The 27,024-nt window shown below is 43.5% G+C and overlaps 1 protein-coding gene and 3 long non-coding RNA genes across 4 annotated transcripts in view; 2 read left to right on the forward strand and 2 right to left on the reverse strand.

The window, feature by feature from the left end:
* The window catches only part of LOC146425296 (uncharacterized), a 474,460-nt gene that overhangs the window by 149,978 nt on the left and 297,458 nt on the right, over positions 1-27,024 (forward strand). The gene's annotated exons all lie outside the window — the stretch shown is intronic.
* LOC146425302 (uncharacterized) overlaps positions 1-27,024 on the forward strand; it is a 137,080-nt gene that overhangs the window by 21,769 nt on the left and 88,287 nt on the right. The gene's annotated exons all lie outside the window — the stretch shown is intronic.
* LOC146425304 (uncharacterized) lies at positions 2,189-18,161 on the reverse strand. The gene is made up of 4 exons (XR_014846567.1): positions 18,095-18,161; positions 13,730-13,848; positions 11,004-11,344; positions 2,189-2,516 (listed from the first exon to the last, which is right to left on the reverse strand). It is a non-coding gene; the product is annotated as an uncharacterized LOC146425304 (long non-coding RNA).
* LOC146425305 (syncytin-A-like) lies at positions 3,854-8,642 on the reverse strand. The gene is made up of 2 exons (XM_085041425.1): positions 8,554-8,642; positions 3,854-4,805 (listed from the first exon to the last, which is right to left on the reverse strand). Exons 1-2 carry the CDS (start codon positions 8,640-8,642, stop codon positions 3,926-3,928), a joined length of 969 nt encoding a protein of 322 aa, XP_084897551.1. The 3' UTR covers positions 3,854-3,925.

Here is a 27,024-nt window from a genome sequence, read left to right on the forward strand (position 1 = left end):
CCAGAAGAACGTGTCAATGCTTTAAGTGCTTTCAAATATCCTTAAACAGATTCTAGCGCTTCAGGACAGTAATTATGACTGCTTTCCCATATTGTACAATAATTGCAGACTGTTTGCTTGTTAATAGCATCAAAATATAGACAAATACTTATAAAAAGGCAGCTTATTTTTTCCAGATGACACTGGGGAAACACTTGAATAATCTACAAGCAAAATATTTTACTTGTTTTACTTACTTATTGAAAGGAAATGAATTTTTTCTAAGTTGTAGGATGGCATTGGAAGATTAAGCTTTAGTTCCTTTCATTTATTGCATGTGGACACTTGACAGTCATTACTAATGAAGTGCTGCTTAGCTGCTTAATAAATCTTTCCCTTCTGCTTCCTGTAGAAGTTTTAATTTAACTAGTTTAAAACAAATGATCACCGATTGTTTTGGTTTAGAGTTTTTTGATGATACTTGGTTGGGGGTTGTTTGGTGAAAATGGATGCTTTTCAAGGAAGGCTTCAACATTTAAGGTGTTTTCCTTTAGGTTATGCTAAATGTTAGCGGTCAAACTGATTCCTTCTAGGGCTGCCATGCCAGTTTAACTTGTAACATGTTGTGGACTGGCTGGTAACACTGTTAACACATATCATGTTGTTGGACTTTTTGAAGAGCTAAGTGCAGCTACTCAGCCTGTTCTCAGCTGGTGTTTGCAAATCAGTCACTGGCAAATAGAAACTCATGTCCTATGCCAGTAGGAACTGTGCTGGTGTACAGGAAATTCACATCTGGGACTCCCCAGCAGAGCTGGCTTTTCATCATTTCTGTTTACACAGAACTTCTGCCTTTAGGTATGTGTTCTTATCAGGCCAACACAGAGCAGAGATTATGAGCATTTGCTCCATTTTGGTTTGTTTTCCTAGTAAGTCCCAAAAATAGGCTGCATTAGATGATGGCATCTCAGTCAGTCCATGCCAGATACAGCACCAGTAAGGGACAACGGCGGGATCACTCATGCATGGCAATGTTTGATTAGCTCAGGGCAGAGTGAGGGTTGCTAATTACAGTTGTGCACAGCTGGAGTCACCACCTGGTTCATTTCACTCCAGTCAAGACCATCTCTCTGCATTTACCACAGCTGAGTGTGTGAGACAAGGGGTTTGTTTCCCTAATTGTCACATTTTCTGTTCTGACTTGGTTGTTTGCCAGCAGACCCAATTCTGCCATGCTTAGAGGATTCTTATGAAGTACAAAACTCAGTGTGAGTGACCAACCCTTCTTCTGGCTGATTTCAAGCAGAAAGTGTTACAGTTTTGTTCCAGTCATTATTCTTGAGGTAAATAACTAGCCTTTTCACAAATTTCAAAGAACTGAACATATTTGTACAGTAAAATTAAGTTCAGTAAAGTCAGAGCCACAAAATTTCCAGAAATGGAGTTTGAGTAGTGGCTTGTACCAAGAAAACACCACTAAACAGTACTATTGATCATGATGTTCACAACACCCTAAGAGGAAACAAACTGGGGGATGACTAAATAAATATGTATTCAAGTGGAAAAATTAATGAAAAAAAAAAAGTCACAAGAAGCCTTATTAATAAATTAAGACAATTTATTACTTCAAGTGTTAATGGTAAAATTCAGCACAGCTGTTGCATTTAAAAAAGTGAAATTACAATTAAGTACTATGTTCTAGTTCAATAAACAGATGAAACCAATGCTCTTTAAAATAGTTAAGCATTATACAGTACATCTTATCAAGACCTGTAAATTAAAGAACTACTTCTTAAATTTAGAGATTAAAATAATTCTGCATTCACAGCTTAAGCTTCTTTTTTCTCCCAATCTATTTTGCAATTATTTGCTAGCAAGGTAAGATTTGATTATGAGTTATTGTGATACAAAAAGGTTGTAATCAGGCAATATGTTTCAAGACAAAGCAGATGGAGAACATTTACACCCTGGCAGCTTTAAAATGTGATAAATTGCAAATGCAGAATATGGTAAATATGCACATTTTTTCTGTTTTCTGTTCTCCAAATCTGGAAGAGCATGATCTCACAGAAGTAAAATGTGTATAAAAGCAAGTAAGGATGTTATAAGGCTTCCTATTTGTGAAAATATACTTCTAATTTAAATGTTCTGTGAACAGATCTAGGAAACTTAATAATCCACCATTATTAATTTGACTGATTATTGCACATCTGCCAAGTAAGTTGTGCTTTAAGTTTTCGATACAACAGCTCTAAGCAACAACAACCTGAAAAACAAATGGAGGTAAGAAAATGGGTAAAGGTGGTATTTTATTTACAAAACAGGCCCGCATATTAGCAATACTTCAAATTTAGTCAGCAAAGGGAGTTGTCAAGCATTTGTGCTGTTTTCCCAAATATAGTTCTAGAGGCCCATCTGTAAACAGATCTGTGGATGATTTAAGAGATTGTATAAATCAAAAGGCCAGACACATCTCTGGTGTATTTACCAGGGTAAACCTATGCGGTGTACCAATCCAGTGATCCAAAATATAAAAACTTCATCTAATGAGAAACGATGAGAGGGAAACTCACAGCAGTCTCAATATGAGATATAAAGTAAGCTCTGATTTATTTCACCAAACGAGAAACTTATATACTGTTACAGATCTTACCAATTATAGCTACACACACACCTGCAGTCTGTTCTCACACATTCAGGGATCCTCCTGTTAACTCCCTTATTCTTTTCTCATAACACTTCTGACTCCCTAATCTTTCTCATGACATTCTTCCCACAGCTCAGAAACACAGCTGTGGTTCTCAGGCGTCAGCTCTTCAAAACAACTTTCACTGAGGCCTGGCTATGCTGAGGCTCCGTTCAGGCCTGTTTGGTTAGCATAAGTTTTGCTGGAAAACTGCGTTTTCCAACAGTTCCCCCGTTTCGCTTGTGAGAACAGACGTTGTCTGTTATCAGATTAATTTGCTTTGCTATAAGTAATTCTTATTATTAGAATTGTTATAAGTTTACTTAAGGAAATTTCACTAGTTATTTAGATATGTTGCCATGGTCTAGGAACTGTCATTGCTGAAAACATTCACTTCACAGGTAAAGCTTGGAGAACCTTTTCCGGACAAGGACTCCAAGTTTACTTGGAAGAAGGTTTAGCTTTTATAAACTCAATTTGGTAAATGAAAATTATTTGATCACATTTTGGTGCAAAATACTTGGGACTCATGGCATGTTTCCCAATTAATTAGGACCAAAGCTTGGCCAGAGCTTAGGTGCTAAGTAAAAGGGATTTCTTAGAACATCAAGCTTTGATTAATATCAATAAGAAGAGTGTTTTATCATGTTACTATTTTTGTAGTTAACTATATAAAATGAGATGAAATATTTGAAAATAGTAGATATTATTATTTGACTTTAACTAAGAAAGATAAAACTGCAAAGCTTTTTGTGCAATAATATAAACTAACAAATTTACAACTTAAAATTAATATCACCGAACATGAATAAAACTTAATCTTAATAAATCTTATTTTAAACTAACAACTAGGACTTCACTATAATGGAGGTTAACATTGATATCACTTTAACAACTTAACTCTAACAAAATTTAAAACTTAACAGAATTTAACATTTACATCACTTAATATTATTTAACAGAATTGTAACTCTAATAGAACTTAATAGAATTTAAATTCACTATTACTTAACTTTAACAGAATCTATATTTAACTAAAGGTACTTAACAGGTAGTTTAGACTGTTCAGTATAACTTTACAACTTACATTTCTTTCACACTCTATTCCCACATCTACAAGGTGTTTTCCTTCATTCTCTGTTAATCACAAGTTTCCTCCCGTACATTCTTCACACAGCTGCATTTTTGATATTTTCTCACGAAGCGTTCCCAAGGGAAGCGAGCTGCTGCGGCCTGTACATGGTCTAAGTGCTACTTAGCCTAACAGTGATCTTGCTCGCACAATCCTTCTAATAAGTCATGTCCGTGATCTTTAAGCCATTGTGTAACAATTCCCCCTTTTCTCTTTTGGGCGAGCAAGATTCCGTCAGTTGTTTGATTAATTTGCTTAACAATACACTTATAAGTAATTTTCACTACAACAACTATTAATATAAGAATCACTAACCAACGTAGACCTTCTTTAAGCAAGGATATCAACCATGGTGACAGACCTCTAAACAGGGATGACAACCATTTGTCTAAAGGATTGACATCAACTGTAATTGTGGAGGTGTGCTTTTTCAACCACTCTAATTGCTTATGGATGGAATTGCTATGATCTGACAAATTAAAGCAGCACATCCCCTCAAAGTCTTTACAACCATGGCCTTGAGCTAATAATAAGAAATCAATAGCAGCTCGATTTTGAAGCACGGCATGTCGCAAACTCCTTTGGTCAAGCAGCAATTGGGAAAGGATATTAGTAGTAACATTTGCTTGTTTAACTGTCCAACATGCGAGTTTTTCAATTTGCCTGAGGGCTCTTGCAGCAGCTATTCCGGGGGTGAACAGGGAGGTGAACACTTTAGCTGTTACTGACCATAATTCTACATCATCTTTGCACCGTGAATTTAGTTGGTGAGACAGAGAGCGCTGTTGGCGTTTTGGCTCAGCGACTACGCTAAGCCACATGCGCTGGTTGGGTGCTAAAAGAGTTAGTTCTCCTAAATAGCATGGCCCTCCAAAGATGTTATGAGGGACTCCTTGCCATGCTCTATCTCCACATATTAAAAATACAGATGGGGGTAACGCTTTTGGCGTTCCGTTATTCCAAATTGCAATTGGTGGTTTCTTTATTTCAGCTCCCAAAGCACCCAAACTTTGATTAGCAGTGTTGTTACTTCCGCAATAGCCGCCTTTAACAGTGTATGAATAATCTGCTATATTTATTGGGCTGACATTTGTCCAGCCTTTGTTAGAATAACTTAGGGTTGGGTTTTGTTGTCTATTTCCAAACCAAATGCATGTTTGGGTCCAATTGCTGGAGGTGTTACCAATTTTCATGGACCCCAAGAGATGCAACTCCTCTGGGTCCCAAGGCAAGGTAGTATTTAACTGGTTGATTAGGTTTGCAGCACACCAAGAGGTGCTTTTCGCTACAGAACATTTAAAATAGGTGCTATAATTGCTAAACGCTTCAAAATTAAACAAAGGTACACCGACTAAACATGTTTTAAATGGTGCAGTAGCTGATTGCAAGCTGAGGCAAAATTCTGGGTTATGCGTTGCATTGGCCCAAGTCACCCACAGGTTCTGTCTTTCTTCAACCTTCGTTATGAGGGTCGTGGCTGAGCTCGATATTAGATCCTTGATCGCTAGCAGCACGAGGAACAGCTTTGGTCCACTTCGCAGGGACCCACTGTGTACCTGTAGATGTAAGCACACACATGTAACCGCGCCCTATATATTTCACTTCTGCCGGGCCTTGCCACAGGCCTGAGCACGGGTCGCGATACATGACCATCATGGGTTCCTTGTGCTCTGAAGCGGGAGCTCGGCCATGCACTTGTGCAGGAGGAGAATCCTGGTCTGAAAAAATACACAAATAGTTTAACACAAACAATGTTTTAGCTAGCTTTTCACTAACATCACGAACATCATTGAATTTGTCTAAGTATCGTTTTAGAGTTCGATTTGCTCGCTCAACAATGGCTTGTCCCGTTGGTGAATGGGGAATGCCTGTTACATGCTTGACCCCCCACTGTTGACAGAATTGTCGCATTTTTTCGCCGATATATGCGGGCCCATTGTCGGTCTTGATCTGCTGCGGCACTCCCATAACTGCGAAACAGCTTGTCAAATGCCGTATGACGTGGGTGGCCTTTTCTCCTGCTTGAGCCGTGGCCCACAGAAATCTGCTGTATGTGTCAATTGTAACATGCACATACTTTAATCGGCCAAACTGTGGGACATGGGTAACATCCATCTGCCAAAGTTCACAAGGGCCTAAACCTCGTGGATTCACTCCAATTCCTAGGCCTGGCCCATGATGGCTACAACTAGGACAAGCTCTAACAATGCCTCTTGCTTCTTCCATAGTAATCTTAAATTGGTGGAAGAGTCCCTTGGCATTTTGATGAAAAGTGTTGTGAGCTTCTCTGGCCTTAACAAATTTGCTCAGTGGCACCACTACTGAAACTAAACGATCCGCTCTCTCATTGCCTTCTCCAAGGCCTTCTGACCATTTGTGGCTTCGTATGTGAATGACAGCATAGGCGCATTCTCGCTGATAAATTGCAGCCTGCAGCTGTCTCAAAAGTTCGAACAGTCGTTTATTTTGGCAATCTTTGAGCCGGGCATCTTCGATACGCTGTACTATGCCAGTGACATACATGGAGTCAGAGATTACATTTAACTCCGTAGAGTGCCAGTTCACAAAGGCCCAAACGACTGCTGCCAGTTCCAGGGTTTGCAGTGAATCTTCTTCTTTCGCGGCTAATATGTGATGATGCCATTTGCCGTCTTGCATCCAAGTTGCTGCTGCGCGTCGAGATTTCCGTCCTGCATCTGTAAAAACTGTCACTGCGTTTTGCAATGGGCGCTCACTCCTTTTAGGTATTGTAATCCACTCTTGGTTACTCACCCAACGCAGGGTGGTAGATCGCAGTGGCTCCACACTAATTTTCACTGCTTGAGACAGCAGGCTGATTTGCAGCGCTTGTGAATGCTGAAGATACCACTCGAGGTCTCGCCGCTTCATCGGCAGGTAAATAGTTTCCAGCTCTTGGCTTGTTAACTGTAAAATCCTGGTGCGACCCTTCTGGATCAATTCTGCTATGTTTTCAACCTTTTGTTGAATTGTAGTTTTGGGCTGGATGCTAGTGAACAGCCATTCCAATATTTTCACCTTATTCTCCCCCTTTTTATTTTTACACTGCGTAAGTGCACCAAGGATTTTTTTTTCGCCGCTTAAAATTGTAAGGTCCACTGGAATGTCCGGGTCGCAACGATCAACCCAGCGTTGTGCAATTTGTGTGCCGATTTTCTGAATAATCTGCTGTTGCAGCGGGGTTGGATGTACTGTCCGTGCAGGGTCGGTGCCTTGTAGCAATGGTCGCAAGGCATCAATGTCATCGTTTGAAATGCCAATAACTGGACGTAACCATTGAATATCGCCTAGGAGGCGCTGTGTGTCATGTAACGTTTTCACTTGTGTGTTAAGCTGTAATTTTTGTGGTCTCACATGCCCTTGTGTTATTTGCCATCCTAAGTATTTCCAAACAGGAGAACGTTGGATCTTTTCAGGGGCAATGGTTAGTCCATGTCTGCCTAATTGTTGTTGAAGCATATTTTCTTGTTCGCTAGTGAAGGCTGAGGCCTGGGCAAATAGAATGTCATCCATATAGTGATAAATCACTGTTCCAGGCCATGCTGTACGAATGGGTTGTAGCGCATTGGCTACAAACAGTTGGCACAGGGTGGGGCTATTTTTCATTCCCTGTGGCAGAACAGTCCATTCAAATCTCAAGAAAGGGGCTTCTCTGTTAATCGTCGGTAGGGTAAAAGCAAATCGTGCAGTGTCCACTGGATGCAGCGGAATTGTAAAAAAGCAGTCTTTCAGGTCAATGATCAACAGGTGCCATCCCTCAGGAAGCATGGCAGGGTTTGGCAATCCAGGCTGGAGGGCCCCCATTGCCTGCATTTGTGCATTAACTGCTCGCAGGTCATGTAACAGTCTGTACTTGCCGGATTTTTTCTTGATGACAAAAATGGGTGTGTTCCAGGGGCTCGTGGAAGGTCACAGGTGTCCTTGTTGCAATTGTTCTTGCACTAACAGCTGTGCTTGTTCTAGACTTTCCCCTTTTAGCGGCCACTGCCCTATCCATATGGGCTCGTCTGTAGTCCATGTGAGCTGGATCGGGAAAGTCCATCCGACAGCGACCGCTGGGGAAAATGCTGATTGGTTAACACAAGTCCCAGTTGGTCTAGCACATCCCGGCCAATTAAGGCATTTACTCTTTTTGGTAAGGGCATAATGGTTACATGGACTGTCGCCACTCTGCCCTCGATGGCTACTTGAATTGGGTCAGAGCTCCGCTGTACTGAAACTGAACCCCCAACGCCTTCAATTCCACTCAAAGTATGGTGATGTGGCCATTCAGTTGGCCAACAGGCTGTGGACATTATCGTAATATCTGCACCTGTATCAAGTAATGCTGGCAATGTTTGGGAGATATCTCCCCGAGTCCAAGTAGTTTCCACAACTGGTCGTTCTGTTAATGGAACTGTTAACATTGCAAGTTCTCCTGTAGAGCCAAATCCACCGGCTCCGCGATCCACGAGTGCCTCGTGTTGTTGCATCTGTGAGACCATTTGCGGGAGCGGGACGAGTTGAGCTAGTCTTGTATTTTTAGGAATATAGATGGGGGAAACATAGTTTGCACCATGATGTGAATTTCACCTGTAAAATCAGCATCAATTATTCCTGGTAATACGAACAGTCCTTTTATGCTAGCAGATGAAGGACCCACTAGAAGCGCGCCCACAGGTTCGTTGTTAATGCAGAGCGGGCCTTGAATCCTAGTGGGAACTTTTACAGGGCGCAAATCGATGATTGTTACACCTACTGCTGTTGCCAGGTCCAGGCCGAGGCTTCCTTTGGTGGCAGGTCGGAGGATGTTTGCTGATCGAAGGGATTGACGGCGGGCGAGCTCATCGGCGGAGACGTCGTTGTGTATGAAGGATGAGGTGGTGGGATAGTCACGGGGGTGAGGGCTGGAGCTGCTATTTGTGTCAGGGCGCGGCGGCTGGACACGCTCTTCTTCGCGTTTCCCGATCGCCGACAAGCTAGCGTGGCGTGGGTATCGTTGTTGCATTTCTTACACCAGACTGGATCTTTACATTGCTTCTTTGTGTGTCCTTCAAGCCCACAACGGTAGCACTTCATACCTTTCCCTAATTTTGCCCCTCCTTCAGGCAAGCTAAGGGGTCACAGTGGCCCTAAAGCAGCAAAGGCTTGAGACTGTGCTTGGGCTAATTTCTCTCCTAGCTTATCTCCCATAGCTGTCACTAACTCTGCTACAAATGCCTGGGTGCCTACTGGTACACGACTCATACGTTCTAACATCATTTCCAGGGTAGCATTTATGGGCAGTGTGATAAGAATACTTTTCGTTTGCTGGTTACAATTTTCTGTCACACACTGGCGCAATAATGCTCCTGACATCCACGGTTCTACCCCAGCATTCAGCATTGCAGCTGAGACTTTATCAACAAAGCTAGCAAAAGACTCATCTCTTCCTTGTTTAATAGACATGTAGGATGGTGTGGGGGGGGGTAGTATGCACTCTGAAAATAGCATCTCGTGCAGTTCGCATGGATTCTATTAAAATGTCTGGACCCAATTGCAATTGTTCAATAATTGTAGCCCACCGGCCTTGGCCCATTAATTGTTCTGGGATGACCCCTTGTAAGGGGTCATTTTCCCCCCGTGGCTGACTTGCTGACTGATGGCACAGCTCTTGCCAGTGAGCTTGCCACAGCAGCTGTTGTGATTGGGTCATAATCATTTTAATAATATTTTTGATGTCTTCTGGGCACAGTATGTAATTTCCCCAAATATAATTCAACATTACTCTTGTTGGTTCACCATGCAGACCCGATTCAGTAGCTGTGCTACGCAGCTGCGTGAGCAGCTTCCAATCGGTAGCAACATGGGTCGCTTGCTGCCCACCCCCTTCTAGCGGTTCAAAAACTACAGGAAATGCTTGCTCAGCTCGACTTAGCAATGTTAGTGTTTCTGCAATTTGTATGTTACCTTCTTGTACAGCTTTTTCTGCAATGCCTTTCCAATTAAATCTACGCTTGCCAAATAATCGACAATCGCTCTGAAGAGCCTGTCTGACAGGAATACAATTCTCAGCAGGCGGGGGAGGTGCGCTGGGCCACTCTTCAGAGCCCGGTGTACTAACAGGGTTTAAATCAGATGTAGTACAGTGTTTAGTTGAAGATCCCTGCGCTCCTAAGAGTTTGCACTTTCCCGGCGGGGGCAAACTGGGTGGATCTGCGCCCACAGCAATCATGCCCGGAGCGGGACGCTCAATTTCTCCCACTCCTTTTCCCGATTCAAAGTGCTCTCCCCCGGCATCTGATCCCAATTTGTCAGTGGCTACGGCAGCTATTTTTTTTTCTGCTTGAAACCGTTGTAAGCAATTAATGACTTCTTTCCACAGTCTCCCTAATTTATTGCATGTTTTATCACCCTCTAGAAATCCATCAAACAAGATATGTTCAACTTTTTGCCATTCGACCTCATCAAACAGTAAATCAGGGTCAGCAAACAACCCTTTATCTTTCCCTGCAGCAACTAAAGCGGCTAAATATTTTAAAGCATCTTTGCTTACTCCGCGCTTTTCTAAAAAGCGTAATAATAAGTCTTGGGCTACCTCTGATTCCATTATGGTCCAGCTGGTTTTCAGGGTCCTGGTCAACACCGTCTAAGCACTCTGTCGGAGCTCGCAGTCGCCAGAGTTTGTGCAGTTCACTGAAGTGTAGCCCCCACGGTAGGCAGGTCCTATTCGGCCTGTGTCGCTGGGATCTCCCCCGATTCGGGCGAAGATTTTGACACACCGTTCCCGCCGCTCTCAGAAGCAGGGCCGTAAAACTCCACTGCTAGTGTCCGTAGTCGTCGGGGTCACCATTTAATGAGAAACGACGAGAGGGAAACTCACAGCAGTCTCAATATGAGATATAAAGTAAGCTCCGATTTATTTCACCAAACGAGAAACTTATATACTGTTACAGATCTTACCAATTATAGCTACACACACACCTGCAGTCTGTTCTCACACATTCAGGGATCCTCCTGTTAACTCCCTTATTCTTTTCTCATAACACTTCTGACTCCCTAATCTTTCTCCTGACATTCTTCCCACAGCTCAGAAACACAGCTGTGGTTCTCAGGCATCAGCTCTTCAAAACAACTTGTCAGGATTTTCACTGAGGCCTGGCTATGCTGAGGCTCCGTTCAGGCCTGTTTAGTTAGCATAAGTTTTGCTGGAAAACTGCGTTTTCCAACATTCATCTGCTCCAAAGCATGTGAGCTAAACTTAAGAACCTTTTTTCCCTTTATTTGACATCCTTAACTGTACTAGCTGAACACCTGTGTGAACTTTAGGCAGCTTTTAACATTGCTCTCTAAGTTGTTGTTGATTCAAATAAGTTTATATCTCACTTGTCCTAGACACTTGGGAAAAACACTGTTTTCAAGTGGGCTTTTTCACAGAAATGCCTTTTAAATCTTACTGTAGATGGTTTTGGTCCATCTTTCTTCTTTTCTTCCTTTTCCTTTGCTTCCAATTCCATGTTTTCGCTTTCAATGAGAGTGATTAGAGTATTACACCTCCTTTGCAGCTCCTCCTGCATTACACAAATATTCAAATCAGTATCTTAGGTAGCCACTTGATGTAAAACTCCCATTAGAATATCAAAAATGCTGATGTGAAGGTAAGTATTTCACTGGATCTTGTCAGACTAACAAAGAATAAAATGTTTCATGATACTTACTGGCTGGCTGGTTTCACAGGAATGGACTCAATCACAGATGTTTGCTTTTTAAAACACATTTAACTTAAATTGTAAAACAGTACGTTAGAATTTCGAACTTCTCCTCCCATTTTAGTTTAACTGCATTTGCCACCTGCTACAGTTGTTGCAAAGTTATTAATAGGTAATGTATTGTTCCCATGCACCTACCTCAGTATTTCAGCAGCTATTTAATTAGCCTGGGTATAACCATATTGCCATAGGCATTCATGAACAAAAAAGAGCAATATATATATGTATATACCATTGCAGTTCTGCACTTGAGAAAATAGTCAAATCTGAATTCGGATGCATTGTCTTAATTCATCATAGACATTTTCTTTATCAAATCCTAGTTTGTGAAGCATACAGATTAAAAAGCAATCCTCCTCTTCAGTGCAATTCTTCCCTTTGTTAGTACCATAGGATATTCTTAGTTGGTGGAAAGGGGCTTTATATCTCCCAATCTGAACAAAACCAATAAGACCACATAAAGCTAAGAAATGGGTCAGAATTAGCATGGAAGTCTTTTGTATGAAAGCAGTACATCACATGAAGACAGAAGACTGGATCTTTTGTGATCTCCCATGTTAAGTCACCATAAGAAAAGGACTGTAGGTTCAGGACAGTGCATTTATCAAAGCTATCTAAACTTGCAAATTCTGGTTTAGACAGCAGCTTTCTAATATTTTGATTAATGGCAGACTTTCACTACATTTGAAAATAGGCAAGATTGGTCAGGATTCAAATGGCAACGATCCTTTTGAACACACATCCTCAGGAACCGGTAAAATCAGAGTATGAGTAAAAAGGAACATGAGAGTGCAGCACATGGTTCAGTTGTGTTCTGGTTTATTGAGCCTGACACTTTTCTTCCCTAGAAGAGAACTAACTCAGCAAACCTGATGTCAAGAACAATAAAGAGGAATTGACTTTCGTATATTGTTAAAGGGTTAAAAGAGTTAATCATTGTTTGCGTTAATTAAAAGGGGAGGGAGTTAAGAGGTGTGTTAAATGTTCAAGTTAGGGTTGATTGATGGGTTGTTTGGGTTGCTGTTAAGAAATTTGGAAAAGGTTTAACTAAATTATAACTGTTCCTGCTGGTAGTTATTCCTGTAACTGGTTTGGTTATTCTGAATACCAATTTCTGTCATAATATTAAATAATATTTGTGGAAATATAGGGGCAAGATGGCTGACAAGGGCCGCCGATAACTTTTCTAGAAAGATCTCTCTGAGAGGTCAATCAAGGTGCCAGTCTAAATGCAACCACACCCTGGGGGAGGACCCAGGTCAGACCACCTTAAACAGGCAGGCAAGAGGGTGGGCCAGGGACTGCAGAGCCCAGGATTGGGTAAATGTATCCAGGACCCTTGATTGGCATTGAGAGGGTATAAAAACATCTGCGCAAGCCCTGGGAGGTGTGCCTCTGGCCAGACCAGGCACACACCCTGCACTGCAGCTTTGTGTTGCGGGCATCCTCTATTGTTATTTTTTTCTTTTAATAAATTTTCTAAAATTTCTCAACGTGAAGCCTTGTTCTTCACACCTGAAGAAGGGAGAAAATTCTGATAAAATGTCTTAATTTACAACAGATCTGTTCTCTGCCAAATGTTGGTGAAACACAGACAAGAACAAAAGCCTGCTTTGTTAGGTTAGTCTGTCTTTTTAAGTGCTCGAAACAGGCGTGTTTTTCTCCTCTCTGTTTCTAGCTCCCTCTATCTCCCGCTATCTCTACCTATCCCTGTCTCTTTGCTTATCTCTCTCTACCTGTCTCCTGCTATCTCTACTGGTCTCTACCTCTTTCTATCTATCTCTGTCTCCGTGTTTTTGTCTCTGTCCCCCCATCTCTCCATTTCTCTCACTGCCCCCCCCCCTCGCTCTCTCTCCAGCTCTCTCTCCTGTTTTCAGTTACATGTGTCCAGAAGGAACTGTGCTCCTTCCCAAAGCTTGTACTACCAGGAGTTGTTTACACAGCACTCTGGACTATGTGCTGTAATACAGATGATTATTACAAACACCAGGGTAGGCCATAGCTAAGGTTGTCACCAAAGCACTTCTGTAGGATGGAAAAGCCACAGGAAGCAATCCTGAGCATGATGCAAAGAGGCCAATGTCATGCCCAGCATGTCTTCATAAATCAGCAGCACTGGCCAGACATAGGTGCTGCATCTTCCCTCACTAGCATCAGGAAACAAAGCAGGGAACAGAGCAAACTCACCTTGGTATCGAGAACCATTTTTATGCTGATTCATCTCTGAATTTTGTCTTCTTCTCTTTCAATCTGAGCCATGATCTTCTCTATGTCTTGGAGTTGATTGCATCTTTCCCAGAACACAGCTAAGAAAAGAAAAATTGGTTACTTTCTTATCATGTGTTGTAAAAGTCAGGGGTTTTACCTTAAAAAACGATGTTAGCTGTTCCTTCCTGTTACCAGAGCTTAGTGCCATGTACCAACAGACATGCCTTTAGCTGATAAGGAAGCTTCCCTTTCTAGTATCATGTGCTGCAGTATTGCAAATGCTATTTTGGAGGGGGTAGATATAGGAATCTTCAGTTTAAATAAAGTGCAATACAGGCTGGAAATATTTTTGTGTGTCAGACTCCTCCTCATAGGAAAAAAGTCTCTTCAGATAGAAACTGATGTAACAGCAATATGGTTTTACTGAGAGAAGCAAGAGGTCAACTGAGTGGCCAAAGACAAGCAAGTGCCTAAAAGACAATTAGGTGTTTAAATAAGAATTTTTCACACTTGCAAGCTGTTCTATACCTTTAAAAATGTAGTGCCAAGACCTTGTAGCTATGCTACAGTGCAAACAGGTCTGAGACATGAGAGGTAAGTAGCCAAGTGGACTCAGGTAACAAAACCCAGTGGTTACTATATGTTCCATCATGTTTACTGTGTCCTGCTCTTGAGGAGGAGGTGGTAAAGGTTAACTACTGTTTAGTAAATACAAGGAAAAAGGAAATCTCTCCTGCTAAGCATTGTTTCTCAGCATTTCCTTTTTCTCAGCATTTCCTTTTGCAAAACATAACAAGAACTGAAGACAGTGCTACCCAGTTAGATTTAGGATGTAGTGAAGTGGGTCAGCAACAGTTTACATATGCATTTTAGTAAAAAGCCCACCGCCAGAGGGCTGAATAGAGTCTTCTAGGTTTTAGGACAAAACGAGCAGAATTGATCAAAAGCACCAATTTGGAGGAGAAGTGGTGATGCGATTCCCCCCAGGTCAAGCCCCTTCTCTTCTCTGGAGCCCCCCACCCCTGTTACTAGATGGACTTGTTGATGACAGTGTCTCATGAAGATTTTGTTCTCAGCCTTGGTTCCCAAGAAGCAGCAAGATAGGAGAGGGGCCTCATGCCCCCCCCCAGGCCTTGGAGCTCTGCAATGGCTTTGGTCTTTCTAGCTGGGGGAAAGGGTAAGCAAAAGTAGTGGCAAGGTTACAAATATAGAAAAGGAAAAAGGCAAATATCACTCCGGCATCATTCCCCCCCATTGTTTAGAGAAACTAGCAAGACTCTACCTTGACTAGTCTCTACTCCATAGTTAACCACAGCGTTGTGTCATCCAGCCAGCTATGAGGAAAAGACTCACTAGAGAGAGAAGTAGTATGAAAAAGGTTGATTTTTGCTGGCTGGTTTTTTTTTTTGCATTTTGTTGGTGTGTGGAAATTTTTTTTTTTTTGGTTGGGAGGTTTTTGCTTGGTTTTCTGGTCTATTTAAATATATTTAATATTTTATTTTATTTTTTATTTATTTGTTTTTGTTGCTTGTTTTTTTTATCCAAGCCTCGTTTGGTAACTGTGAAGTGAGCGTATCGAAGGCGTATCGAAGGAGCAGTCAGCTTTTGGAAAGCTCCTTGATGTAGAATTGGAGTTTGCTTCCAAATTTAAACAAAAGCCTTCTTCATTTTTTACCTTGGATTTCCATAAGAAGAGAAATTCATGTTGATAAGTGTAAAGCTAGTAGGCAGTGAAGAGCTATTTTGTTTTGTAAAACTCCAATAGACAAATCACAGACTTGTAAGGCCGCGATTGTGTCTGAAATACGTTTGTCAAGATGTTCAGACATCCTTCACGGGACCAAAGGTTCTGTTTGGAAGGACAGCCTCGAGGGCACGGGCTTGATCTTGATTTAGGGGGCCAAACTCACCAGACATCATGGTTGCATATTGGATACCATTTGTGCAAGTGGTTCTTGTGGAGGGCTTTCGGATAGATTTTGGATGAAAGTATTATGCAGATTTGGGGGCTCAATCTGAATTGTGGTTCCGAAGTGCATGGATAACAGGCACAAAAAGAGCAATGGAAGTGGCGTGATCTTGTTTTGGGTGGGTTTTTGTCTTCTAGGTGTTCCAGGAGCAGAGGTTTTCTTCCCTCTGGAGCAGTGAACGGCGATTTCTCTGTCCATAACTTTGCCTTCGGCGAGGCTCATCAGGACCTGGAATGGTCCTTTCGACTTTGTTTCTAAAGTCCCTGTTTTTCCGTTTCACAGAGATTCAGTCTCGGGCCTGGACCAGATGGGCAGGTGCGTCTGGAGGACAGGACGAATCTCCGCAGCTTCTGCAAAGCAGAACTTCAAAGCTGTTCGATACCTCGGCAAGGTAAGCTACTTTCTCAGCTGGGTGCTTTTTTTGTCATAGGCATCATTTGAGCTGCATGGCCTGCCATGCACTAAATATTTCATTACTTGTGTTGTCTCTCCGCCTCAGTTGTATGTGGATTTTCAGGAAGGCTAGAGGCAAGGCCTGAGCATACGCCTTGGATGGTTTTCACCACTTGGGCTCGTCAGCGTTTTGAGGGTTCCATTCACGCATTCAGCCTTACCCCCTTGTCTGGGGCAAGCAAGGAATGGACAGATCTCAGGCAATTCCCAAAAGCTGACAAACTTTTCTGCGCACTGCTGGGGGGGGACCAAGGCCAAAGGAAGCGCGAGCCTTGGAATGATAGGGTTGAGCGAAGCTTTCAGCAGCTGCCTTGCTGCGTCAGTGCCACAGGGGTGAGCTTGAGACCATCTCCTCCAAGTGTTCATCTGACGCCAGTTCCACGTGTGTCATGGCAGCGTGTCTTGGAAATTTTGTTCTCAACATTGGTTCCCGGAAAGAACCAAGACAGGAGAGGGCTCTCGTAGCTCCCAGGCCTTGGAGCTATGCAATGGCTTTGGCCTTTCTAGCCGGGGGAAAGGGTCAGCAGAAGTGCTGGCCAGGATACAAGTGGAACAAAGAAAAAAGGCAAAAATCCCTCTGCCCCTCGGCTCCACCAGCTTCCATAGCTTGCCAGTGGTGCCACTGACACTGCTTGCGTCAGCTTCCCTAGCTGAAGTCAGCACCCCGTCTCCAGGCTTCCTTCCCTGAGGTGCCGTGGTGTCACAGGGGGAGCATGGCTTGCAATCAAGTTCCACAGCGTCAACACACCAGGGTCTCCAGGGTGACCGCCACGGGGTGTCAACACATGGGTGGCCCCGCTGCCGTGTCACAATGGCCCCTGGCTCGCACGAGCCCCAGGCTCCCAGTTGGCCCTTGGCTGCAGGAGCGGGTGGCTGGGTGGCCGGGAGCTCCAGGCCTGGGGAGGGCCCTGTGGCGGGAAAGTGGCAGGGATGATCTGGTGGCCTGCACACTGTGCTGCAGCTGCCCATGCCAGGTGACACTGAGGCCCTGTGTGAGCCAAGGCAGGCAGCCCTCTCTGGCGAACAGCCAGGGCCGATCCGGCCCCCTCAGCAGCTCCCTGCAAAGACCTGCTTGGGCAGCTTGGAGGCCCAAAAGCCAGTGGCAGGCAGTCTGCCACTCAGATTTCTGTTGAGAGGTGAGCCAGAAATGTCCCACTTGGGGTGGGGGGGACGGGGGGACGGTGCCGCTTTCCTACAGTTACTGCCATCCCGGGAACACAGCTGGAGTCTTGAGGGGGGAGGATGGAGGGGAGGGGTGATTCGCCCCAATCGAGCCCAGAGACACTTCAGAGACCAAGTCAGAGAAGTGGGTATTTGCTTTATTCGGTGCACCGGATGTGTGGAGAATTGTTTCCACCAAACACACACACCTCAGTACCCCAAAGACACAGAGTTATAGGTAAAATCATGAATATTAATTACATTCTTCAGGATAGGAGTGGTTATACAAATCATTTCTCGGAAGTCATTAATATCATTAGCATGTGCACCACGCATGCTCCTGGTGGTCTTTGGATACCCCCAAAGCCCCCTCCACGGTGACGGTGACGGTCCTCCATGGGATGATTCAGCGGTTTCTGTGCTGGTTTCAAATGCATACTTAGCCGATAAGCCATCAGGCCAGAGCTGTTACCTACAATTTGAATTTGAATTAAGAGTTCAGCCTTCAGCCCTGGCGGCCACAGACAGGCGCCTGTGCTGGTGGAAGGGGGGGCAAAAGCTCAGAGAACCTTTCTCAGGGGAAGGCTGCGCAGCAAAGCTCTGCCCCCACCAAGTGGGCAGAATTGGATAGTTTTCTGTCGAGGCCCTCTGCGCCCTCACACCGCTTCCAAGCCGAAGCGGGGGGGCCGGGGCCCAAGCACTGGCAAACTTGTTGGATAAATACCGGCCCCCCTCCACCAAGTGACAGTGACCCCCGCACCTGCCGCCCTCCATGGCTGGCCCGAGCCCTCGGAGCCCTGCCTCCCCCGAGGGTCCTGCAGCTTCTGAGGGGGCTGTGCCCACGGGCAGCCCCGAAATCGCTGCATTTCCTGGCGCTGACAGTTCCCGGCAGGCAGCTCGGCTGACCATGGCAAAAGAACTCTGCATGGCTGTCCCGTGCCAGCGCCGAGCCGAGCCCGCCCAGCCCCGCTGCCCGGCCCCGCGGCCCCACCCCAGGCCCTCCTCCGTTCGAGCCCCGTTTGCCTTTCTTGGATTGGCCCTTGCCGGCCGCTGTAGCCGGCTGCTTCTGGTAAGAGATGATATAGGAACAGCTTAGTGAGGTACTGAAATAAAGTTACTCTTTGCCCTGGTTTTGTGGTTGCTCCAGTTGCCTGCCTGTGTCGACTCACACTGCCACATTTCACAACAATCGTTTGGACACTGCCACAAGCAAAAGCAATACTCACATGGATGTTCCTCCTGAAGGAGAAAAACAAATCATTCCTATTGATGAAGACTGAGTGGGGCATCTGACAGATCCAGGCCTTTCCAAATGCCAGGCTGTAGAAACCCTCGCGGTCAACACTGATTCTGGCAGTCAACACTGCCTTCCAGTGTGGGTTGTTTTAACTTCACTCTACAATGGCTTCCTTTCTTGGGGTTAATACATGCACTTAGAGAGCATGGATGAGCAACTCACTTCATGACTCAATCTAACTTTCAGAAAATCATTTTAAAATCTGGTTTTCACAAACCATTATGTACCTTTTCCTATTCATTATTTACAAAAAGAGAAAGGAATGTATAAATATAGGAGTCTTGCTTTTAAAATTTATATTTGATTTTATGTCAAGTGCAGTCATTTTAAAAGCTCTACAGACCCACTGGATCAGCTTCAACAGGAATCTCTTCAGTGAACCTTGTGAGAGACAAAGGATTCCATTTATTCATATACTGAGCATTCAAACTGGGTTCTGCCACAAATCACACAAAATACAAGAACATGGTGAGGTTAGCAACAGACAGAAACCTTTTGCCAGAACCTTGGCAGATCTTTCAAACACCATCAAGAAAAATCAGAATGTTCTCAGACTATTATTCCAGCAGATTTCTGATAGTCCAATAGTATAAAAAAGAATAAAATACTTTCAAATCAAAACACCCTCCAGCACCCTCAAAGCATTAGGAGGGTCTGATTATTAGCCTCTGACCATGCAATTTATCTCGCAAGCAACACACCACGCCACATGGATATACACAAACATCTCAATCTCCTTCAGAAATAACCAGGGCAATTTCAGGCACAGTTGATTTTCACTTCTTACTGAATTCTCCTTCTTCTATCATTCATCTAGAATTTACTGTGGAATTCCAATCCATAATTGCATTAAAAGATGGAATTAATAGAACATTGAGCTAGTATGCTCAAGCACTCCCAATCAACAAGTCACAGAAAGGTTAGTTTAGCCACATTTTCTCTGTCTTCACTCCTAGGAAAAAGGGACGAGACAAGAGGAAATAGCCTCAAGTTGTGCTGGAAAGAACTGGATATTTTTCCATGAAAGAAATGGTTTCAGGGTTTTTCCTCTCCCCACACCCCTGTAACCTAACTGCACTTTGCCCAAGGAGAACAGGAACATCCCAAGGAGACAAGGAAATGCACTGGATTTTCCAAAAATGCAGGAAGTGGGCAAGTTCTGCATCCCATACACTTCTCGATCACTGCCAAGGCACATGAAGCTGCAGGGACACGCCGCGTGCCAGGCGGGATTTGGTGTCACCCAGGTGCCTGTCACATTCCACTTATAAGCTGATGCGTGATGGTTGGTACCAGCTATGATCTCAGAGAGCAAAAAGAAAAAAAGCACAACATAATTCAACAAGTCAAGGGAATTAAATTTCAATCCAAAGAGGGATGTCATTAATTTAGCCCGTAAAGTGGCCTTTCTGCGATAGAGAGAGAGAGAGAGAGTTGGGGGAAGATAGGGAGAAAAGGGAAGAAAAGGGGTCTTAGCGCTTCCACCACGGGTCCACAGACATCCGGCGTCTCTGGGGGTCCCATCCAGAAGGCCTTCCTCTGCCTCTGCGTCAATCGATGTGATCTCACGGTGGGGAAGATCTTCGGAATTCAGTAATTCCAGAGTTGTCTTTTATGCTCGTCCACACACCTGGTCCCTCCTTGTGACCCGCCTTTGCTCCCCCTTAATTCATGTGGGGATATGCCAAACTCCACTTGGCAGGCCACACATGCCAAGAGAGGCGTGTCCAAGACGTGGCTGGCTATGGAAGCAGGTTTTCTCAAAATAGTGAAAAATGGGTATTAGGGCGACAGGTGCAAAGCCTTTGGCACACACCAGCTTTGGCAGGCACAAGGCCGTTGCTCTGTACCAGCTTAAAGGAGAACCTCTCCGGCTGTAAGCAGAAAGCGAACAAACAAGCCGCACAGCACATTGCTGGAGTGTTCCATGAGAACTTTGCCCAAGTGCACCAGAAAGCTGCTTTGCAGCCAGAATATGTCCACAATGCTTGTTTCTGCTTCAGCAAGCATCTGGCAGCACTTGCACTGCGGGGCCCAAGGTGCAGCGAGAAGGAGAGAAAAGCAGCTTGCCCCAGCTTCAGGCATGCAGATCTCAAGCAGCTGGAGCTGCCGCAGAAGGAAGCAGGCAAAGAGAAGGCGTTCTTCGAGCACCCCCTTCTGTTGGCAGCCTTGCCCGACTGCAGAGAGCTGTTCGCAGCTTTCTTGCATAAAAAAGCGCTTTAACGCCAGAGAAGTTCTCTGGGTCTCCTATTTCTCACGCTTTTTTTTTAACTATGGAAGTTTTTTGATTTCATAGAAGGGAACAGATTGCAGGAACATTTGTATATAGTAATAATAACAATGACGATAAGTAGTTGCAGTAGTAGTTGTCATAGTAGGAGATTACTGCTTGAAACAGTGTTCCTTTGACTGCCCGCTTCAAAAGGGAAGACAGACATTTTTCTCTGAGGAAGAGGATGTGTCTGTGGGCATTTCAGCTGCTTTTCTACCTGGCCTCCATCATTAGCTCCTATTCAGATAGGTCCTTTAATCCTTACTATCATTTTATTATTAGTGGACTTGCATGACATTTCTAGAGCTGTTGGTTAGCAAATGCTGGCTGAGTACATGTACATGACCCAAACCAACTCCTTCTGCCTCCCTTGTTCTTGTTTCAGGAAAAGGAGCCCATTGATGTGACATCTGTTGAAGAAATTTTAAAGGTAGGTGCTCTTCAAGAATAGACCTCTGTATTTGCTTCTGTTTTGCACACATGAAGGAAATGGGTGGGGAAAAAATACATTGTTGTATTGGATTGAAAACAAACCAGTGGGAGATCACAAGTCAAGATTAAAATTAATAGGAAAAATTAAAAATAAGTGAAATAATACAAAGAAAAAGCACTGACAAAGTCAGATACAACCTGACACCCGGTTAGGGTGGTGGTAGCAGTCCAAATGAAGTAGTTCAGTTGAAGTGGTGATCTTGTGAAGGTCTGGTCTCCAGCTGAAGGTGAGACTCTGAGCTTTTTGCCCCCCCCTTCCACCAGCACAGGCGCCTGTCTGTAGCCTCCAGGGCTGAAGGCTGAACTCTTAATTCACATTCAAATTATAGGTAACAGCTCTGGCCTGATGGCTTATCGGCTAAGCATGCATTTGAAACCAGCACAGAAACCGCTGAATCATCCCATGAAGGACTGTCACCTTGGAGGAGGCTTTGGGGGTCTCCAAAGACCACCAAGACATACGGAGTATGCGTTGTGCACATGCTAATGATATTAATGACTTCCGAGAAATGATTTGTATAACCACTCCTATCCTGAAGAATGTAATTAATATTCATGATTTTACCTATAACTCTGTGTCTTTGAGGTACTGAGGTGTGTGTGTTTGGTGGAAATAATTCCCCACACATCCGGTGCACCGAATAAAGCAAATACCCACTTCTCTGACTTGGTCTCTGAAATGTCTCTGAGCTCGATTGGGGCGAATCAAACTGGCACCCCAGATGGGACCCTGACTCTGCTCGGCTGCCGGATCCAGGGGTAAGCAGACCTCCCAGTCGCGACCCTGAATTTTCAGGGGGAGCTCAGCTGTCCTTTGGCTCACGGCGGGAGTAGACTAAGGACCATCTGCACCAAATTAAGGTATTTGCTACTTTTAAAATAAATGCCTGCAGGTCCGGGGTGCTAGTCCCCGAGGGTGGGTTGAGACTGGGTCTCCCGAAATTAGTCCCGGGCAAGGGGTTGGACCCCCGGGGTTGGACCCCACTGTCCAGAAAAGGTACTTTTAAAAGGTTGGACCCCGGGGTTGGACCCCGCTATAGTTAAAGGTGCCTTTAAGGGGTTGGACTCCACTGTATTACAACATACTGTGATTTTTGTTCTGTCTGTTGTTATTCTGTTACTGTATTACTGTGTCATTATTTTGTTAATGTGTGAGTGTAAACGAATGAGACGTGTCTCCGACATTGAGCGAGAATGGAGCTTTATCTACGTTTCCGTTCTCTGGCGACAGAAACGGCCAGAGAAAAGTGAAGAGACTGGCAAAGAGTGAACGAGTGTGGGTCACATATAAACCGTTGGTTTGGAGTGTCTGGAAGGGAGCAAATTATATTGTTGAATGGAGGGATTTTGGCTGCTGAGTTGAGAACGCTCGGACCCCAACACCTTTCTAGTATTGCTCTATTTGATTTTGCGAAACCGTTATGAAACTTAAACTCAGTGCGCGTGTATTAATTATGAGAGGAAGTGATGTTGTCTATTTGCTCGGGTGCTTCTAAAATTTTTTAATGTGTGTGCATGTACTGTGTGTGCAAAATTTTACCTGTGTTAATTGGTATTTTTGCCGGCATATAAATTTATGCGGGGACGCCCGCAAGATAAAAATAACTAATTGAATCTTCTAAGTACCTCTTTAGAGCTCCTGTGTGTAGCTGCTGAAATATGGTTGTATAGAATGTTGTAGTAGATGGAGCTTGCAATTAAATAAGAGTAAGGGGAAAAGAAAAAGAAGGAAGAGAGGTGTTTCGAGACCCTCCCCCATCTTGCCTAAAATTTTGACAGCTAACCCAGGGCGAGCTGCAGTTCCCTGTACCCTCCCCTTTCGGCGTGGCAGTGGCGAGCTCGGAGGTGGGGGGCTGGATGTGCAGGCTGAGAGCCTGTGGGGAGGTGCGGAGCCGAGCTGGAGCTGTGGGACAGCTGTGGGCCTTGCCTGCTGACAGCCTCGGAGGGGGAAGGGCTGCGTTTGGATACTGCAGAGGGAATGTTTAGAAATGTAGATTGTCTGTTAAGAGTTCTGTCTAGGTCACCAGAATGACTTTGTGGGACAATGAGCACCCCCAGGGAGTAGTGCGGGTGGGGGCTGGAGTAGGGCTGAATAAGCCCTGAAGAAACTGGTTAGAAAGATACTGCAAATGTATGTAAGAAAAGATAAAAGAAGGCAGGAGCAAAAGTAATGCCAAAGAGACACTGTAAGCAAAAATGTCTGTAGAAAAGATATACCAAATTTTGTAATTAACTATTTCAAAGTTAAAATCTCCTGCCTGGGTTACTCTGAGTTGCTGCTTTGGTTTTTTTGAACAAAAGTTTGCTCGACCCTTCAAGCAGCCAGCCAAATTGCCTTAGAAAAAATGCAAATTAACTGCTGCAGAGGAAAAAATTTTAGAACTGCTGAGGAGAAGGTAGAGACAAGGTGTGTCTCTGAGCCACTGTCTGGAGCTGTTCAAGCAGCCAAGAACGTGACAATGTGTACTTAATTCATGTCCCCAAGAGGGTTCAGTCCTTTCTGTATGGTTGGTTGTCATGGCAAGTAACTTTTGCAAAAAGGTGTTCTTCCCCATGCTTTGAGAATTTGACAGCCACTTTTGAAGAACACGGTGGCGTGATGCTAATTTTATAAGTTACCAAATCCAGTGGCTGGCGGCTATTGATTGTCTCAAAATGTAGCCAGAGGCTGGCCACGCTGTCTGCAAGTTGTGCAGCCAAAGCTCCGATGGTAAATGAAGCCCGAAGGCTGACAATAGGAATATACCTCATAAGTTTCACACCAAGCTAAAGATTTATTAACTCAAAGAACATCTGAGTAGATGACCAGCGCAGTTATTGTACTGTGAATCTTGTCTAGTAAAACAAGAGTATTTAAGAAAAAAAGAAAAAAACCCAAAAACAAAGGGGTTTGACTCAGCCTCCTTGAGGAAGTTGAAAAAAAAAAAAAAAAAAAATTTTAGTAGTGAGTCTTCAAAAGTACTAGAAGAGTAACAATTTGAAAAATACACTATCGTTAACGAAAGGAAGTTAAAATAAGTGAAACATTGCCTCTTACATAGTCAGCTCAAGCAGCAGAGCTGTAAGTGCTTATAAAATCCTGCGAAGTATATAAAGACAAAATAGTGAATATTTTTACTAATTCTAAATATGCATATAGAGTAATACATGCATTTAAGAAATTACAAGAAAAAAAAGGGAAGTTTATTAAATTTTAATTTCTCACTTATTAAAAGAATTCCCAATGGGGAGTTAAACGAGGCAAGAATTCATCATTCTCCCACTCTAACATGTGTTATCACTGTGCAAGTTTGTTTTAACATCTTTCAGTGTGTCCTCATCAGACAAAAAGCTGTGTAAGACGAGGAACCACTCAAGCCACAGAAGCAAAAGAACTGCTAACTTCCCTCACGGCTGTGAGTTCTACAGCCAGAGACTCCTCTCCAGTGTGAAACCAAAATGAAACACATTAAATGGTTTTGTTTTTTGTATTACCAGAACAGTGTTATCCACAGTCAGCTATCCTAGCAAAACCTTGTAATAATTGTAATGGCAAGTATGGCTTCAAATGCAAAGGGGTAAGTAAGCCAGGAAAAAAAAAAAAAGGGAAAGCTATGTGAGCTTGAATCTAAATTTGTGAAATTGATATATAACAATAACAAAATAATTTCATTTTTAAAATGAAAAGGTTTCAAAGGATGGCTGGCTATTTTACTAAGTATTTATAACTGTTGCTGTTTAATGCATATTTGTTTGTCCAGTGTTTAAGAATGCTAAGCCCCACAAAAGAAAATACTGCCATAGACTAATCTGCCAGGCTTTGGGCTCTGCAATTTAAAAGTTAATTTAAAATAGCAGTTAAAAGTGCCATTCTTCAGTAGCACATTTGAAGTCCTAGAAAAAGCTCGCAAAATCGTATAAAAGATCCTGAACATCTGTTGATTTTGTGAGTGGCTAATATTTGTGAGCATATTTTTTTGTAAATTGAAAGATAATCTAGATTTACGGAGAGTAAAACAAAAGACTGAAAAGGTGAGAAAAGATAGCCTAATGGATCACAAGCAGAAAACTAACAGCATGAGAATCTTAGTCAGTTATCCTTTATGCTTTCCTCTTTCCTTTCTGCTCTGTTTGCTAGAAATTCTGCCAAGGTGAGGAAGAAAAGTACCCCATTTTACAAGCAAGAAAAGCTATCAGTGGTCCTGATCACTGTCTGGAGCCATGATGTGAGCTGCCAAAACTAAAAAATTTAATGTCTCTGCAACACTTCAAAATGCCTGTGTGTATGGTGTGTGTGGGAAAGGGACAGGTCAGGCCTTGCCCTGGTGAGACAGTGAACTGCTCCTTACCTCACCCCCAGAGCATCCCAGCCCTGCAGTGAGGTCCAGTCATGGACACAGCAGAGGCAGTGCTGCACAGAGCTCCAAGCCCAGCCCTATAGTGGAGCCAGTCATGGACACAGCAGAGGCAGTGCTGCACAGAGCTCCAAGCCCAACCCTATAGTGGAGCCAGTCATGGACACAGCAGAGGCAGTGCTGCACAGAGCTCCAAGCCCAGCTCTATAGTGAGGCGAGTCATAGACACAGCAGAGGGCAGTGCTCCAATCTCCCCATCCCTGACTCCAAAGAAACCTGCTAGGAGATGGAAGGCCCAAGAAAGCCAAAAGAATTAACATTCCTCTTAGAATTTCTATAGATTCTGTCTTTCTTCTTTTTCTTCAAAATAACTGCTCAACCAATATCTCTCCACATTAGTGTTGTTCCTCAACTAACAAAGCTTACTCCGAATATATAAACCCACCAATTTTCAGTTTTGCCAAGTAGTTTATACCCTAGCCTGAAATAAGTAAACTAAAAAAAGAACCTTTCTACCATTGTAGAGGCCATAATAAGTGCCACTGCAGATGCCATAAAAGCACAGCAAATCAAGATAAAGAGCATCTTACAATTAACTATAAATTTGCTGTATGCCAAAAGAGAAAGAGTATGTACAGTTATAAATACAAGCTGTTGCAATTATGTTAATCCTAACTTAAACAAATGCATGTAATAGTTTTTTGTGTTATTGCATTGTTATTTACTGTCTGCAATAGTAGTTATTGTTATATAATATTATGTACTTAGAACTGTGATGTTTATATCCAATAGCAAAAGTATAAACTTAGATATAAAATAGAAAAAGGTATTTACTTTCATAGCATACAAGATTTGTAAAGAATTACAAATTACAAAAGAAAAGGGGGGAATTGAGACTCTGAGCTTTTTGCCCCCCCCTTCCACCAGCACAGGCGCCTGTCTGTAGCCTCCAGGGCTGAAGGCTGAACTCTTAATTCACATTCAAATTATAGGTAACAGCTCTGGCCTGATGGCTTATCGGCTAAGCATGCATTTGAAACCAGCACAGAAACCGCTGAATCATCCCATGAAGGACTGTCACCTTGGAGGAGGCTTTGGGGGTCTCCAAAGACCACCAAGACATACGGAGCATGCGTGGTGCACATGCTAATGATATTAATTACTTCCGAGAAATGATTTGTATAACCACTCCTATCCTGAAGAATGTAATTAATATTCATGATTTTACCTATAACTCTGTGTCTTTGAGGTACTGAGGTGTGTGTGTTTGGTGGAAATAATTCCCCACACATCCG

Source organism: Lichenostomus cassidix, chromosome W, assembly GCF_008360975.1.
Source record: "Lichenostomus cassidix isolate B80296 chromosome W, HeHo_3.0, whole genome shotgun sequence".
NCBI classification, from domain to species: domain Eukaryota; kingdom Metazoa; phylum Chordata; class Aves; order Passeriformes; family Meliphagidae; genus Lichenostomus; species Lichenostomus cassidix.